General features: G+C 44.9%; 1 protein-coding gene across 1 annotated transcript; it reads right to left on the reverse strand.

The window, feature by feature from the left end:
• Positions 1-1913: 1913 nt before the first annotated feature.
• Positions 1914-9086, reverse strand: USP27X (ubiquitin specific peptidase 27 X-linked). The gene is made up of 4 exons (XM_053891364.1): positions 8983-9086; positions 6002-8460; positions 3104-3399; positions 1914-2420 (listed from the first exon to the last, which is right to left on the reverse strand). Exons 1-2 carry the CDS (start codon positions 9084-9086, stop codon positions 6102-6104), a joined length of 2463 nt encoding a protein of 820 aa, XP_053747339.1. The 3' UTR covers positions 1914-2420; positions 3104-3399; positions 6002-6101.
• Positions 9087-18684: the final 9598 nt, after the last annotated feature.

An 18684-nucleotide genomic window follows, 5' to 3' on the forward strand; every position in this document is an offset into this window, starting at 1 on the left:
GTGTCCATTTACAATTACTCACCTGGCTTTAATTTTTCTTTTTGTTACTCTGGTGATTTTATATTTAAAAAAAAAATTTTAAGTTTTATTTACTTTTCAGAGAGAGACAGAGACAGAATGTGAGCAGGGGAGGGTCAGAGAGAAAGGGAGACACAGAATCCAAAGCAGGCTCCAGGCTCTAAGCTGTCTGCACAGAGCCCGACGCAGGGCTCAAACCCACGAACCGTGAGATCATGACCTGAGCCAAATCCAGACGCTTAACTGACTGAGCCACCCAGGCGCCCCTGATTTTATATTTTTTAAGGTCACCTATAAATTAAAATTTGTGTTATAGATTATCTAGTGTTAATATGTGTGTATAGTTGGGGAGTGCAATTCACGTCATCTTAGCATGCTATATTGCCAGAAAAAAAATAACATACTTTATATATATGCACCTTATTTATAATTAAGCATTTTCCCTTATCACTTTCATCCTCATAAATATGTACTTCTTTAAGTTCCAAGGAAATTAAGTTCCCTGCAGGACCATCTAGATTAAGGGCATATAGGAGGCCAGGTGTCTGTAGCATGTTGGATTATTTTCCAGATAGGCCACCCATGTAGTTCAAATACATCATTCTCCCAGGGGCTACAATTCCTTAGCACAGTGATTTCCAACTTTTAAAAATTTTAGTAGCAGAACTTTTGCTTCAAGTATTACTTGGAATTTAAAAAAATATTATTTGGAATTCCACAATATAAAATAAGTAAGAAGAGAGCTGCTCTGGTTAAAGTGAGGTTAAGAGTTCTTCATATTTAGGATACCCAGGTGGCTCAGGCAGTTAAGCATCTGACTCTGGATTTCAGCTCAGGCCATGATCTCATGGTTCATGAGTTCAAACCCTGCATCAGGCTGTGTGCTGACAGCACAGAGCCTGCTTGGGATTTTCTCTCTCATTCTCTCTCTCTCTCTCTCTCTCTCTTTCTCTCTGCTCCTCCCCCTGTCAAAATAAATAAACATTTAAAAAAAGAGTTCCTGATCTTCACCAATTTAGCCACCCCTTGGGGCACCTGGGTGGCTCAGTCAGTTATGCGTCCAACTTGGGCTCAGGTCATGATCTTGCAGTTTGTAATTTTGAGAGTTTGAGCCCCCCATCGGGCTCTGTGCTGACAGCTTGGAGCCTGGAGCCTGCTTCAGATTCTGTGTCTCCCTCTCTCTCTGCCCCTCCTCCGCTCTCACTCTGTCTCTCTCTCAAAAATAAATAAACATTAAAAAAGGTAAGAAAAATTTACCTACCCCCTTGCTCCCCAAGATGCTCTCCAAGATGCTCCCTGGAGCACCTTCATAGCCTCCTTGGGCTCCGAGTACCACAGTGCGAAAACAAACTGAATAGAACACTGGTTCTCAAAGTGTGATCCCAGAACCTAAAGCATCACTCGGGAATTTGTTAGAAATGCAAATTCTCAAGCCCCCATCCCCAATCTACCGAAATCAGAAATTCTAGGGGCAGGACCCAGGCATCTATGGATTAATAAGCCCTCAAGGTGACTCTGCTACACGTTAAAGTTTGAGGATTTACTAGAAAAGAGTATCCCATTCAGGAGCTACTGGAACAGGGCTGGGGTCCAAGATTATTAGAACAGAACCCAAGATTAACATTTCTGGGGTACTTAAATATCCCAAGATTCTCTGGAAGGTTATTTTCCATCCACCATTTTCTTATAGCTGAGATTAGACACTCTCAAGGTCTAACTTTGCAATGGCCTATGTCCCTTTGAATTGACTCAATGTCAGAAATCACTAGAAAGAGTATGGATTCTTACTTTTGGTTCATTAGACAGAAATAATGACATTCCTCATAATTTTTTGTGACAAAAAGACTTCATAGCTGAAGCTCATAAATGTTGAGCCAAGAAGCCAGACACAAAAGTAAACATACTGAACCATTCCTTTTATAGAAGGCATAAAAAAGGCAACACTGATCTACAGTGAAAGAAGTCAGGATAGGGTTTGCTTTTTGGGGTTATTGACTGGAAGGAAGCAGAAGTGGGGCCTGACTTATGGATAATGTTCTGTTTCTTGATCTGGATGTTGTTTGCAGGGTTCTGTTCATTTTCTAGAAATTCATCAAGTTGTACCCTTATGATATGTGCATTTTCCTATATATCTGACATACTTTGATACATGAGTTTAAAAAAAATGGTATTGGGTCAACTACAGGGAAAGGACAGTGTATAATGACGTACGCTGTGGGCGCTGAACTTCATACTTTCAGAGGACCTAGGCCTTCACTTCTGGGTGTGAGTGTACATTTGGTGCAAACACGGGTTCCTGGCATCAGGTCTACTGCATTATGACAACATGAGTTGTGTGGGGGCCACTCTGTTTCTTGATTGGAAAAGACCTCTTGGTTGATGGCATCCCTGATCAGGATTCCCTGTGGATGGGGAAGAAGTGAGGCAGTTAAGTATGTGAACTGTGGGCCAAAATAAGTTTCAGCATTCGGCTACTCCAGGAAATGGGAAGTAGTAGCCTTCTGAATTTTCAACCGGGTTAGGCCAAAAAAACCTACATACATATAAGGCATGTATGATGGGTGAAAGAGAGCTCAGAATGTTCCCTCATTCTGAGCTCTGTGGGTGGATAAGACCCCAGTCGTGAGCACTCATTTTTTGCCCATGCCCTTCTGGGCCCCGATCATAAATGTACATGGGAACTGAGTTTCCCTGGCTGGCTGATGACAGCTTGTGGGAGTCTCAGTTAAAAATTAGCTTAAATTTCATCAGCTCTTGCCCACATCTGCTCACACGGGAATTCCAGGAATCATGTAAAATACCCCAATTGTGTCTGAAAGTTCCCAGTAAGTCACAAACCACTCTGTTTTTGACATCTCCTGTGTTTTTCCTTATTCGGGGCCCCATCTTCACGTACTCTGCCCATGAAGCTGTTTAAGAAGTACTTAACCCCTTCCCTGCTCCCCTCCTTGTGCCCCCCATGCAAATGTTGGTAAAGGTGCCAAGGACATTCCGTTCTGATCCCCCTAAAGGCCCCACCATGGAGGTGCCTGCCCAATGTGCCAGACATGCCTGAATCTCCACCTGGGCTCAAGGTAACACATACCTGCTGAATACATGATTCCCTGGGTCCCACGGTGGTGTGATCTGAAAGCAGGCCCTGGCTGCTGTTGTTACACTCCATGGCTCAATTTGGGGGTTGGTGACAGGTAGGGGCATTGGGCTGGGCTTGAATGGCTCCCCTGTTGCTGAGGGACAATGGTGTTTCCCAGAGGTGGTGCGTGCTTCAATCAGGAGGTGCCAGGCACAGCTGCTCCCTCTGGTGGTCTGTGCCTTCCACCAGCGGAGACAGGGAGGTCAGCTTCAGCAGTCTCGCGCCATTCATATCTCTTAGAACTATTCCTGAGTGCAGGGTATTTAAAAGACAGTTTCTGTATCAGACAAACCCAAAATGAGGAGCATTCTATTAAAAATGCTAATGCCATACAAGACAAAGTAAGTTTGTGGAAATGTTCCAGGTGAAACCTGACAACTAAAAGCAATACCTCACCCTAGACCAGATCCTACGATGGAGAAGGAAATGCTGTAAAGGACATCATTGTGCCAGCAGATAAATTTGAAGTGCTAATGGTAGATTAGATACTAGTATTGCATCAATGTGAAATTTACTGAAGCTCTTAACTATACCGTGATATAGAGAACATGCCTATCTTTAGGCAATGCATGAAGTACATTAGTCATGAAGGGCTATGATGCATGTAATCTACCATCATATGGTCCAGACACACACACACACTTATGAGGGTGTGCATTCACGTAAATAAAGTAAATGGGGTAAAAACTGTTAGCAATAGGTGAATCTGGCATACAGATGTTCTTTATACTATTTTTATTTTTGCAACTTTCCTCTACGTTTAAAATATTTCCAAATAAAAAAGCTTAAAAATGTCAAAGACAGTTTCTGCAAGCAGTCAGAATCTGGTGGCACATGCCTTACTGAACGCTACCTATGGCAGAGAGGAGGAACGAGGACATGGCTGTCTTCCCAGGCAGCCCTACCAGACACATCCCAAAAAAATAATCAGATACCCCGCACTGATTTGCCAAGTGGCACCTGAGGCCACTCATCCCTGGATCTCCCCCTTCCTCCAAGATAACAAAGGTAACACTTTTATATATTTTGAGGATCTTGGGCCCCGGGTGGTGGCAAAATTTTGCTTATGAAAGGAAGGTGCATTGGTTCATTGATTCATCTGGTACGTGTTTTGACTGTCTACTTACTATGCGCCAGGAACTGTGCTAGGGGCTGAGTGTGCAGCCTAGGGTCCAAGAGGAGACACAACCCCTGTCCTAAAGCACATCTATGAGCTAGCTGGGGATGCATCCCCAACCACATTCATAAACATATATTTTCCAAATGAGTAGAACATGAAGTAGATTTGGGAAGCCCTGTAGGTGGGGGTGGGGGGGCCAGCCTTTTACCAGAGCCAGTGGATCCAAGCCCCATGGGTGTGATAGTCTCCCCCCTCCCCACAAAGATTTTCTAGGTTATAGATACTTTTGTACCTGATGCCGGGGAGAAAAGAAGGAACCATCAATGCTTACCCCCTCCTGGGCACATCCCATCTGTTCTAGCTTAGCCCTCTGCAGGCTGCTCTGCCCTCTGGGAGAATCAGGGAAGAGGCCAATGTGCCACTCCATCGATCTCCTTGGGCTGGTGGACCAGTGAGCTTTGGAAAATAGTCTTTCAACTGATCCAGGCCTGCAGGTGAATGTGACAGCCCACACATAATGCTTGTGGAAGGCAAAGACTAGCAAACACCCTCATTCAGAGGCCTGGCAGCCTACTGGTCCTGAGAGTCCCCTCATCAGGGTGCTTAGTCATGGAAACAACAGGATGGTCTTCCAAATGGACAGAAGGCCTTTGGGAGACAGTTGTAGTTCTCCCCCCACGCCCTGGTGTGGCACTGGTTGTGATGCCCTTACATAGGGACAAAGGTGGAATCCATTGCCTTGGGGCTCCAAGTAGACAGTGTTGGGGAGGGAGTCGTTAAGTGTGTGTGCATGTGTGTGTATGTGTGTGAGTGACTGCATGTGACACGAGGTGTGTCCATTCTGTCCATGGGTCTCAGGTTGGACCAACCCTCACCTCTGATGCATTCTGGTCCTGGTCCGAAGAAGTTTCAGATCCAACAAACGTTTACTGAGCCCCTACAAAGTTCCAAGCCTTTTACTTTATACTTAGACACATTTTATATCATTTAATCTTTAACAATAACCCTTTAAGGTAGGAATTATCTGCATTGTACAGATGAGAAAACAATCGCAAAGAGGTTCATTGATTTGCTCAAGTATATCATACAGCTTTTTTTTTAAACACTCACACACTATACTCTTAGCTGAGGCCTGTCTGTATTGGTTGCTTATCTTACAGTATTTTTTTTTTTTGTCTTCTCTACATTTGGAGCAATTGCTCCCCTTATACAAGCCCCCTTCCTTCTTCACCTTTCACTAGCCTCGTGGGATTTTCTTTTTTTTTAATACTGCATTTAATAGCACAAAAATCACGAATACAAAGAAACTGGCAAAGGTGTTTGTCAATGAGATATCCTTGCCTCCTCCACTTTTCTGCTTTCAGACCCATATACGTAATGGGCTACATTTGTATAGACTTTTCTCCTCCCCCTTCAAACATATAACTGTTATGTGATTGGTCAGTTGAAGCTGAAACACCCATGGAGAAAGATGTTTTACAGTTACAAGGGCACACACCCCCCCCCCAAACCACCCCCCTCCCACCCCACACTTTCCCACACAATCTTTTGGAGGAATATAGGATATGTACCAGTGTCAGGATTTCCCTGCTCCTGCCTTCCCCACCTAGAGCATTCCTGCCATTGAATTCTCCTTTAAGTGACTGTTTAGACTAGAGCCTCTTCTCCCGCCCCGTCTACTTCTCTTCCAACCAGGACCTTTTAGACACTGGGTACTGTTCAATTCTTACTCTGTCAGGCCCATGGGCCATGCAAGTAGGTCCTTTAAATCTCGAAGCCAGTTGTAGTATAGGTGTTGTCATCTTCCATTACAGGTAGGTCTGTGTCGCTTCAGTAGGCTTGTGTATTCATTTCTTTCACTTTTTCTGACTCATGTTCCAGGACCTGTTTGTGATAGAACAGTAAATACCCTTCACTGTCCAGAACGTCCTTAATACTGGCCTTGGTGATGACGGCATCATCACACTTGAACCACTGGTCCTTGTGGTGCCGGATGAAGCTGGTGTAGTGGCCACTCTCCAAGGTTCCTTGGTGATTAACCACAGCAAACAAGGAATACTTATTCTCATCGTTTCCACTATTGGTTGGCAGCTGCAACTGTCCATTCATCCTGCTCTCTTTACTCGAGGCCATAAATGGTGTCATATCCAGCTCCAGAGGAAAGGATATGTATGTAGTGATCTTGCGCCTCTGTTTGGCCGAGTGTTCAAACCGTTTGAAATGAAAACAGGCAACAACAGGTAATTTATTCATCGTGAGCTGTTTGGTAGATTCCTGGTAGCTTTGGCAACTACCGCATTTGATTTTGGCACTGCTACCTAAGTGCTCTGGCCTGGTAAACCTTCGCAAGCAGTCCGTGAGGGTGGTGATTCCTGGTATGTGGCTTTCCCCATTCACACTGCTCTCCCTCCCTGGGCTCATGGGCCAGAAGGAGGTGCAAGAGCCAGGCAAGTCCAAACTGATGTCCCAGCATGGGTCTATGGTGGTGGAGACGCCATGGCAGGCTTGACAGGTGACATCAGACTGCAGGCCACCTGTGAAGATTTGGTCTATGATGCAGTTACAGTGGTTGGGATTGTTGGCAGCCTTCCCGGCATCATCACCTTTGCAGTGCCTGTGCAGGACATCTAACGCGGCAATGAGGAACTCGTGGGCATCCTGTTGCCTGTATCCTGCTAAGTGGCGAGCATGTATCCATACCAGGTGCAGTAATTTATAAGGAACGTGAGGAGATGGGTTTCCAGAATACAACTCCCGGAAAAGCGAAGACATCTCACAGACCAGACACAACTCAGGACTTGGCATTTCACATCTGTGCCTGTCGGACAGGAAGAAATCTCTCAGGATCGGAGTATGGGTAAGGGCCTGGACGATGCAGTTCATAAAGCACGTGTTGCCAAGATTGATTAGTCCTCTTAAACCGATGGTAAAGCTGGAGGTGATTCTTCTTCTCCTTGGGTTGTGTCCCAGCAGTTCTAACTCGGGTTTGGTTGTCTCCCAGGTTGGATATTTCTCACCGAGTCCTGGCATTGAACACTGCTGGTGAGAAACCTCGGTTGAGGTGGAGGCCTGTAATTTCAAAGCTTCTCCTTGCTCTTCTTTGGCAATTTGCTCAATGTCTCTGTCATATACATAATCCTTACACATAAAGCAGTATATACCTCCATAATAAAGGTCTACGGCTAAGTTGTGTTGTTTTGTCTCGGCGTGCTCATGAATGTGTTTCTCTGTGAAGCAGCCAAAGAAGACACAGGAAAGGCAAGAGTGAAGTCTGTTCAAATGGGTGCCACACACATGGCAGATGCACGACTTTGCCTTGCTTTTCCTGGTCTCTGGGGTTCCACACCACACGAAGCACTGGTAGATCACCCGCAGTTCCTGCCTCCAGTTTTCTCCCACCTTAAAGCTGTTCACGTGGGAACAGCCTGGTGGACCCACAGCGAAATCCACATCCAGGCATCCGCCCCCAGGGCCGCGCCGGGGCCGGGGCCGGGGCGGGGGCCGTGGCCTAGGCTGCGGCGGGGTACGGAGCCGGGTCTGTGGCCGCGGCCGGGGTCGGCGGCGGGGGGCACGACTGCGCCGCGGAGAGGGATCGGGGGGCCGCGGGGGTTCGGAGGGAAGGGTGGGGGGAGGAACCTCGTCGCTGCTGCCGCCACCGCCGCTCCGCGCTGGGTTCTCATCCTCCAGCTCCTGCTTCGGCTCCCCCTTCGGCTCCTGCTCCGCCTCCGGTACGGGCTCGGGTTCGGGCTCCAGCTTGAGCTCAGCCTGGCGGCCCAGATCCTCCGCTGTCTCCACGTTCCCGGCGGTGTCCACCTTCCCCGCCGCCTCCACCTTCCCCGCCGCCTCCACCTTCCCCTCCACCTTCGCCTCCGCCTCCACCTTCCTCTCCGCCTTCTCCGCCTTCTCCGCCGTCTCCGCCGTCTCCGCCTCCTCTACCTCCTCCGCCTCCACTGGCGGCGGCTCCTCCCCCTGCTCGCAGGGCTCGGGCGGCCACTGGGCGTGGCGGCGCGGGGGCCACGCAGACCTGGGGTGTCCCCCGCCCGGCCTGAGGGAGCGCGGTGGCTGTGACAGCTGGACCCAAAAGGGACTTTCACTGAAGGAGGCGGCGGCGGAAGCAGGCGACGCCCCCCGGGAATCCTCCCGAAGTAGCCCCCTAGCGGAGGCCGCTTCAGCAGCCAGGCCCCGTTTCCTTTAATTCAGTATTTCCCAAACTTGCTTGTTCACGAGAATCACGTGGGGAGCGTGTTAAAATTACAGATTCCTCGGCTCCACCCGCAGACGTACTGAATCAGAATCGCGAAGGGAGGTGCTCCGGAACCTGTATCTTTAACTAGGGCCCGGGAGGATTCTTATGATCAGGCAAGTTTGGGAAACACAGCTCTAATTCATTGAGGCTGGCGGGAAGGGGGGCGGGGACCGCGCAGTCTCTTTGAGGCGCTTCCAGTTCTCAGCTCCAATCGCAGCTCTGACCCCCTTCATCGTCTCCTCCCCTTTCCCCGTCCTTCCCTTCGTCCATGCAGCTTCCCCCAGCGCTGCGGGGCCGGGGACGGAGGAATAGTAAAGTCCAGAAAGCTCTCTGGGGCTGTGAAATGTCCCCTCAGAGGCCAGGTCCTCAGGAGCAGTCGGAAACCATGATAGGCCATCATCCCTACAGCTGAGCCTGCCCTCAGCCCTGTCCCAGGCTCCCTCCCACCCCAGGTCCTGTCCTCACAGATAAGGACCAGGTCCATTCTGGGGGCGGGCCTGGACCCCACATCCGGAGAGGCAGAGCTCCCAAGGTTGCTGGGCCCGGAGAGGCACATCCCTTTTGCCCATCTTATTGGTGCTCTGCAGAATCTATGCCTGCTCCTCAACTCCTCGGGCTCCAAAGGCCGCGGGTGGGATGAGGGTTTGGCAGTATGCCCTCTGCCCCAGCAGACGCTGAGCCGCCCGGGGGCACCAGAAGGGACAGGCCATGCCTACTGCTGGCACCTCCCCTACCGCTGAGAAAGGGGAAGACACCGCCCCAAGACCCCCAAGTCTGGCAGAGAGCCCCCGATAGGCAGCAGGTGGGAGTAGGGGGTGGGGAGCAGCTTCGTAGTTGTAGCAGCCAGCAGGGGGAGGGGGCGGGCCTGGGTCTGAGACCTCCTGCACTGAGCTGCTGGCAGTGGAAAGTGGCCACAGGTGCTGGTCCCAGGGAGTCAGGAGGGGGCTCAGAAGAGGTAGATAGCCAGTGTTCTAGGAAGAGTCAGTTTCCTGAGTCCCGTAATGGCTGGCCTTGACCCCGTATACACAGTCTGGCTATGGGGCTGTGCTGCCTGAGTTTACCCTAGCAGACTTCTCCTTGGTTGGCACTGGACATCACCTCTCAGCCGGCCCCTTCCTGCTGGGAAGAGGTGGTGCCTAAGCTTCCTGGAGTTAGCAGCGAGACTTGGTTGTCAAGAATTATGCGCCCTTAAGGAGAATGAGATGCTTGGCTCCCATACAGCTAAGGTCCCCCAGAGCTGCCATGGTGCCCTGCCTTCCAAAGCCAACTCTTGCTTCAATTCCTTGAAGCACCCCAGCATCTTTCCAATAAATGCCTGCCCTTTGTGACCTGCAACCAGAGGAACTGCAACTAGCATACCCACTGAAGAAATCCTGCTCCTGCTCCTAATGCTGCTGCTAAAAATGCCTGAGGTCATGAACTGGAGGGAGGAGGGGGAGGTACTCCATCCCACCTCCCCAGAGTGACAGATATCAAAGAGACCTAAAGACCTCTATGTACCTAAGACTGTCTACCCCTGAAGACTAACCAAAGCAACCTGACTACTTTATTATCCAACCTCCAGCAGAAGCCCACGTGTCCAGGAGGTTCTGGAACGGGGGAGGGGGGGGATGGCTTTGCCATCATTCACTTAGCAAATGTGTTTTCAAAAGCTCCAACCCAGAGCCAGGTGTTGTACTAGGGGCTATGGGCAGCACTGAACCAAACAAACTTGCCCCAGGGCCACAATCAGGGCTGGGTTCCCCAATCAGGGCAGACTAAGGAAGTGTCTAGGTCACCAGCAGAGAATAGGCACCAAAAACAAAAGAATCAAGAAAAAAATATCGGAAACAGTTTGACATTTGATTTTTTTTTAAGTAGCCCCCATGAGAAAAGTCAGAATTTTGTTGTACTTCCTTACATTTCTTTCCTGATTGCATGTTGCTTTTGACGTGAATCACGTTCAGGGGTGGGGGTGGGGGTGACAGCCTAATCCTTTTCATGCTTTACACTTGCTTGCCTGTGTCTCAGTTCAGTCCTGCGCAAGTGTCACCGTGTCTGTCTCACAGCGACCTGACTGAAGGCTAGCAGAAGGGGCTGACTTAAGGTGAGACCCCTCCTCATGCAGCCGGGGCGCCTGGGGTTGAACACAGTTCTGACCACAAGGTGGCAAAAGAGTATATGACACTTCCTGGGATATTTATTTTGTATAAACATACATAAAACTATCAGTTTATATCAAAATACACTCTAAAATATTTTTTCATCTCTTTTTTTGCAGTATAGCTGGCATACAATGTTATGTTAGTTTCAGGGGTACAGCATAATGATACAATTCTATGCATTACATAGTGTTCTCAGTGATAAATACAGTTACCATCTGTCACCATACAAAGTTATTACAATGTTATTGACTTCATTCTCTATCATGTACTTTTCATCCCCTGTGACTTACTTATTTTATAACTGGAGATTTGTGCCTCTTAATCCCCTTCACCTATTTCACCCATCCCCCCACCCCCCTCCTCTCTGGCAACCACCGGTTTGTTCTCTGTATTTATGAGTCTGTCTCTGGTTTTTCTGTTTGTTTGCTAAACCACATTGCTTTAGAATGCAGAAACAAATAGTCAAAATGTAAGGAAAAGCAGGGAAATGATTATGAGAAGAGTCAGGAGAGCGATTCTTTCTTGAGGACAGATGAGAACTATGATCAGAAGGGACACCTTGGGGCCTTCAAGTGTGGAGCTATGTCCTATTTTTTTCTTAAAAATATTTTTGGGGGTGCCTGGGTGGCTCAGTTGGTTAAGTGTCCAACTCTTGATTTCGGCTCAGATCATGATCTCAGGATTCGTGAGTTCTAGCCCCAAGGGTGGCTCAGTGCTGTCAGCACGGAATTCTCTCTCTCCCTCTCTCTCTGCTCCTACCCCCCTTCCCGCTTGTGCTCGCTTGCACTCTCTCTCTCAAATAATAAACACTTTTTTTTTTTATTAAATTTTTTTTTTAACGTTTATTTATTTTTGAGATGGAGAGAGACAGAGCATGAACAGGGGAGGGGCAGAGAGAGAGGGAGACACAGAATTTGAAACAGGCCCCAGGCTCTGAGCTGTCAGCACAGAGCCTGACGCGGGGCTCGAACTCACAGAGTGTGAGATCATGACCTGAGCTGAAGTCAGACGCTTAACCGACCAAGCCACCCAGGCGCCCCGTCAAATAATAAACATTTAAAAAATATTTTTTAACCTTGTGCTCCTTCACACATTTTTAAGTTGCCATCTAAAATTTTGCATCAAAAACGTCAGCTGCAAATAATGTGATTTCTGACAAATGTTAACATTCACAAACAAAACTGTTATGCCACCATTTTACCTGAAACTAGGGAAACCCAAATACCTTAATGATTTGAGAGCCACCATCATCTGTTTTAAAAATTCATAAATGAGTTCTTGATGGTAGGAAGTTGTAAATTTTTCCTTTTCTCCCTAAGTTCTCAATTCCATTTTAGTCTTCTAACAGAATTTTACCCCAATAATATATTTTTTTGCACTGGAAATTATTTTATTGACAATCCTATTATATTTCCATGCAGGGAAATATATTTTGCTATTTAATTTGCATGTATATATTTTGCTATTTAAATGCTTTTTAAATGTTCCTGTGAACCTAAAGCTCTAAAGGTTGTTTAAAAATTTACTCCTGCTTGGGGCACCTGCCTGGCCTAGTCAGTGGAGCATGTGATTCTTGATCTCAGGATTGTGACTTTGAGCCCCATGTTGGGTGTAGAGATTACTTAAAAATAAGATCTTTTAAAAATTTTACTCCTGCTTGAATTAGGACAATTAATATTAGAATATGATAGATCAAAAATTATAAATATATTACAAATTTTGATAGGTAATTATTCGACATAAAAATTAAAATGTATTAGAGATAGAAAATCCCTTCTTTGAAAAAAGTTAGTGGGTGTCTCCATGGGTAAATATTGCTTATTGCTAGAATGAAACAGGATTCAGCATCAATTCTCTTTCTACTTTTTGTTTGGCTAAATGTTAGCACACAGAAACCTCGGTTATATAAATAAGTAAATGGGAATGGACGTTTGTTTTAGCAATGTCACTCAAGTCTCTGAGTTCCTTTAGAGATCTATGGGGGAGGGGATTATACAATGATTTATCTTCAAAATTATTTTCCCTGATTTATCAGCTGACAGCTCCAATGGGTTATCCTTCGGTTTCACTGGAAGCCATCTGAACTGCAAAAGCATTTGATCCCCATTCATTTGTTAGAGCAATTTTTTTTTTCTTCACCATTGACAACAATGTTTGGAAGTGTCTCTCTGGTGCCCTGAGGATTTTATACTGCGGGGCAGTGCACCCAGGTAAGGTTCTGGATGGATAAAAGGAATGCTTTGTTTTGTAAAGTGCACAAAGAACCAGTTTGAAAGGGGAGATGGAAAGAATCAGCTTGATTCTGCCACCACGTGTGTTCTCTGGCAGATCAATTTTAGGAAATATGAAATAGGAAATTTGAGGATAAAGAAGTTTATCCCCTTAAAACTCTAAGTGCTTATTTACCCCGGGGAATGTCTACCTGTGTCCCCAGGTTAATGCACACTCTACTTTTAAGTTTCCTGGTTTCTATTTATTATTATAAAAGTAATGTGTACAATATCTGTGGTTTTTTAAAAAAAGGTTTACAAGAAGGCATAACATGAAAATTTAAAGTCCCTCTCTTCCCTGCCAATCACACCCAATCTATTCCCCTGAAATGACCACTTGTTAACAGTTTCTCATTTCAGAAATTTTCTAAGGAAATACAAGCATGCTGTATACATTTATCCTTTTTATGAAATATAAATGGGACTGTAAATACATATTGATCTACAGATTAGCACTGTACATTGGGCATCAGACAGTTTTCTCCAAGTTGATCTACATATCCAAAGCAATGCCAATAAAAATTCCAATGAGTTTTTAGGGGAAGACTTTCACAAAATTAATATAGAAGAATAAAAGGCATTTCCCCCCCCCCTCCTAGTTTCCCCTTCTTCCTCCTGGAAATGAGGGTATAATGACTATAGCTGAGTAGCCATCTTGCAACCAAGGAAATGATTACCTCTGGACCTATTCTTACATGAGAAAAAAAAAATGCCATTTTTTACCAACTCTAAGAGGTATATCTCTTCATTCATATTTCAACATCTCTGAAATCTTTGAGTGACAGTTTATGATTCTGCTTGGCAGCATTTTCTTTTCTTTCTTGATGGTACATATAATAATGGCATGTCTTGGGGTGCCTGGGTGGCTCAGTCGGTTAAGCGTCCAACTTCGGTTCAGGTCATGATCTCACAACTCATGATTTCAAGCCCCATGTCAGGCTCTGTGCTGACAGCTCAGAGCCTGGAGCCTGCTTCAAATTCTGTGTCTCCCTCTCACTCTGTCCCTCCCCCACTCATGCTCTGTCTCTCTCTCTATCTCAAAAATAAATAAAGATCTAAAAAATTAAATTTAAAAAACAATGGCATGTCTTACAGTTGATTATGTTTTAGAATCAATATCACACTTGAAACATCATCCTATTTGAGCCTTTGTTATTTGGATCCCAGTCATGTATAGGTGATTACAATTCTAAATGATGGCAAGCTTTCTATTTTACTCCTAGTATGTCCCAAGTCCTTATCCTAGCCTTTAAAGCCCTAGAGAATCTGACCACGGTCTCTTAGACCTCACTTCCTATCAATTCAGCCTTGCCCCAAACAAACTGGATTTACTGCTCTTCCTTGAATAAGCTAAGCTGGCTCCTGCTTCTAAGCCTCTGCCTTTGTTGTTTCCTCTGCTTAGAAAGCTCTTACCCTAGAAATCCTTATGGCTTTCTCGCTTACTTAAGATTACTCCTTAAATGCCACCTTATCTCAGAGTCCTTCCTTGATCTCTATATAAAATAACACCTCATCTCTGCTTTGTCTTCAAAATACTATCACCACATGATATATTAAATATTACACACACATATAAAAATAACTATAATGTAAACTCCCTAAGAGAAAGATGTTCACTATTCCCAAAGAATCTTTGGCACTTGATAAATATTTAAATATTTGTGAAATAAACGAATGCACGCTTTTAGTTATGAGTGAAGTTGACCATATTTTCAAATATTTATTGGCCATTTTGTATCACTGTTCATGTGAGGTATCTGTTCACATCCTTTGCTGGTATTTTTGGCTGCTTACTAACAATAATAAATAACAGTTGTATGGCACCTGAAGTATGCCAAGAGTTGCTTTCTTAAAGAGATTTAACCCTTACAACAATTTTAGGAAGTAGGTGTTGTTATCATCACTGTTTTACAGGTGAGGAAATAGAGGCACAGAGAGATTGAGTGATTGATGCTCAACATCACACAGTAAATGATGGACCTGGGATTCAAACCCAGCAGTCGGAACCTAGAGTTTGGATTCTTAAGCACTAAGCTATTAGCCCTTCATCTGTCATACTCTAGTATATTTTTCCCATTTCCCATTTGACTGTTGTGTTTTATTTCATTTTTTAACCTTATGGTGTTTAAGATAATTATGTAGTTGGGATGCCTGGGTGGCTCAGTCGGTTGAGTATCCTACCCGACTTTGCCTCAGGGCAAGATCTCATGCTAGGTGAGTTCCAGCCCTGCATCAGGCTCTGTGCTGACAGCTCAGAGCCTGGAGCCGGCTTCAGATTCTGTGTCTCCCTCTCTCTCCGCCCCTCTCTCCCCCACAGTCTCTCTCTCTCTCTCTCAAAAATAAATAAACGTTTTAAAAATTAAAAACAATTATTAGGTAGTTAAGATTCTCAGACTTTATGGATTCTTGATTTTAGTGTCTCTTTTTTTAAGTTTTTTTTTTTGTCCAGTTATAAATGTATAGAGCAAGTGCAAAGGTCCTGAGAGTAAAAAAAGCTTCATAATTTTAAGAAATGAAAATAAGGCCAGAATGGCTGGAGTTTGGTGATCAAGAAGGAGGAGAGTGATATAAGATGAGGAGAGAGGTGCAGGCAGGAATCAAATCACCTGAAGCCTTGCAGACCATTGTATGAGATTTGAATATTATCCCACTTGCAGTGAGAATCATTTGGGGTTGGGGGGCAGTTATCAAGGGAATGACATGATATGATTTATAATTTACACACAATTATAATGAAATAATTAACATTCATCAATGGTTTATTATATGCAGGCACTATTTTACAAGTATTTTACTATTTTATGTAAACTTCATAGCGCCCTGATGAGGTCGGCACTAATATTATTCTCACCATACAAATGAGGAAACTGCAGCACAAAAACGTTAAGGACGCTGAATTTCCTTATGCTTGCTCTCTGCTTCTATGCCTGTTCCCATTCAGAATATATCTACTATCAACAATGAGATGTCTGACGTCTACTTTATCCAGGCCCTGACATCTCATTAGTGGTCTGCAAGTCTTCACTGGGCTAAAGAAAGGGAAATTGGCAAGTCCACTCAGCACCAGGATCCTTGGGTCTAGAAGCTGGTCAGGTGGGCTCTTCCCATTCCATTTGGACCAAATCAAATCTCCCTAAGCTCAGCCATAGCCCTCCTGCCAGCCCATTCATGATGATCAAGGATCCAGCTCAGCAGCCCCTACCTGCCATTGCAGCAGGACAAGGCCTCACCCCCTGCACTCCCATAGCCATATCAACAACCAGGAGACTGAGGAATGGGCTCATCGGGATCCACCAAGGGCTTCCAGGAGATGCCAGCCCTTCAGAGGGAAGCAGCAGGCCTGGTGGTATGCAGCGGGCACAAAATGGAAGAGCTTAAGGCCTTCTTCAAGCACACATCTAGCCCCTGGTAGCCTGTACCTATGTGATTCCAGTGACTGGGGCCCTTCTCTGGCCAAAAGAAAGGCTCACAAAGAGAGCAAAGTCATGTTTGTGAGGGATGACAGCAAAGATGAGGTTACACTGCATCATATTCTAACCAGCCATTTCCCCAGTTTGCACCACATGCTGACTGAGAAATTCTGTGTCTCAGCTTCCCTCAATCTTTACCAACTCTGACTATGATCCTTCAGACTTCTGCCCTGTTTGACTCACACTTTTGATTCCTTACTTATCTGCCTCATCACGTGGTCTCTGAACATCCTCCTGCATTCTGACACAGCATCTGACCAACCAACTATCTTACCCCTCTCTTTTAGGAAAACTCTGGAATCCCAAAATCTGTTCCAGTGCTGGAGGTCAGCTTTGTGGGATATAGCATGGCCCTGGGCCTGAGCTTAGACAGAGGCACAATAGAGAACACATTCTCCAATTTTACTCACTAAAGTGTGGAATCTGACTTCTTGTGCTTGTCCTAAATGTCTCTTAAAAGTTTGAAGAGTGGGAAGGGTACATCTTGTTATAGTATATCAAAGCTGGTAGCTAAAAATCCTAATCACACTTTTTATTCCTTTTTTAAAATTATTTTTTATGTTTTTATTTTATTTTTGAGACAGAAAGACACAGTGAGAGCGGGGGAGGGGCAGAGAGAGATGGAAATAGAATCTGAAGCAGGCTCCAGGCTCTGAGCTGTCACTGCAGAGCCCGACGTGGAGCTCGAACTCACAGACTGCAAGATGGTGACCCGAGCCAAAGTCAGATGCCCAACCAACTGAGCTACCCAGGTGCCCCTCCTTTTTTTTGAAGTTTATTTATTTTTGAGAGAGAGAGAAAGAGAGTGAGAGCACTTGTGAACAGGGGAGGGGCAGAGACAAAGGGAGAAAGAGAATCCCAAGCAGGCTCCATGCTGTCAGCACAGAGCCCAACGCAGGGCTTGATCCCACAAACTGTGAGATCACGACCTGAGCCGAGATCAAGAGCCGGCTGGATGCTCAACTGATGGAGCCACCTTGGTGTCCCTTTTTAACTCTTTTTCAAAACTTTATTCCCTTTAAAATATTTGTATTTATTTTGTTTATTTTTATTGAAATTTGATACATTTATATATTGTACTATGATTGTCATTGTAGCGATAGCACTTCTATCACATCATATAATTATAATTTCTTTTTGCGGTTGGAATACTTAAGATTTAGTCTCTTAGCAAGTTTGAGGATTCTAATGCACTATTGTTTATATTCACTATACTGTGCATTAGGTCTCTAAGGCTTATTTACTACTAGTTGCAAGTAAATTTCGTTCCTTTTAAAACCACTAAAAGTGGGGCACTTGAGTGGCTCATTTGGTTAAGCATCTGATGTTCAACTTCAGCTCAGGTCATGATCTCACAGTTCATGAGGTCGAGCCCCTCGTTGGGCTCTGTGCTGACAGCTCAGAGCCTGGAGCCTGCTTTGGATCTGTGTCTCCCTCTACCTCTGCTCCTCCCTTGCTCTCTCTCTCTCTCTCTCAAAAATAAATAAAAACTACAAAAAAAATTTTAAATGTCTTCAGACATTGTCAAATGTCCCATGGAGGACAATTATCTCTGGTTGAAAATCACTAATCTAGGGCAATGATCATGAATGGATGAACAAGATTAGGCAAATGGTGATGGATAATTTTATAATGGGGGGATCAGATTAATACCACCTGAACCCACTGGTCAAATTTAGCATCACTAAGAGTGGGATAGTTAGATATTATATACCTCCTGATGTAATGCAGTAGTAAGCATATAGCACCACCTATAATCCACTGATGTCAAAAATAAAAATTGAAACTAAATCTAATCAAGTGTCTAGCTCTAACTGCCAGTTTATGGTAAATATAGGAGATAGAGAAACAAGTATAGCATCACCACTAAGAAACAATCAGGCAAATCCAGAACGTGGAATATTTTATAGGAAAAATGACCCGTTTTCTTCAATAAGTGGGATTTAAAATGGGATGAGAAAAAGAAAGATGAGAAATGTACAGATCCTTTTTTAGCTTTATTGAGGTATCACTGACAAATAAAAATCATATATTTAAGGTGTACAACATGATGTTTTGATATACATGCACACTGTGAAATAATTACCATAATCAGGTAATTAACATATTCATCACCTCACATAGTTACCTTTTTAATGGTGAGAACAGTTAAGATCTACTTAGCAAATTTCAAGTGTATAGTACAGTATTATTGACTATAGTCACCACGCTGTACCTTAGATCCCCAGAACATATTCATCCTGCATCCTGAAACTTTGTACTCTTTGACCAACATGTCCCCAT

Source organism: Panthera pardus, unplaced genomic scaffold, assembly GCF_024362965.1.
Source record: "Panthera pardus isolate Hobbes unplaced genomic scaffold, ASM2436296v1 HiC_scaffold_27, whole genome shotgun sequence".
NCBI lineage: Eukaryota > Metazoa > Chordata > Mammalia > Carnivora > Felidae > Panthera > Panthera pardus.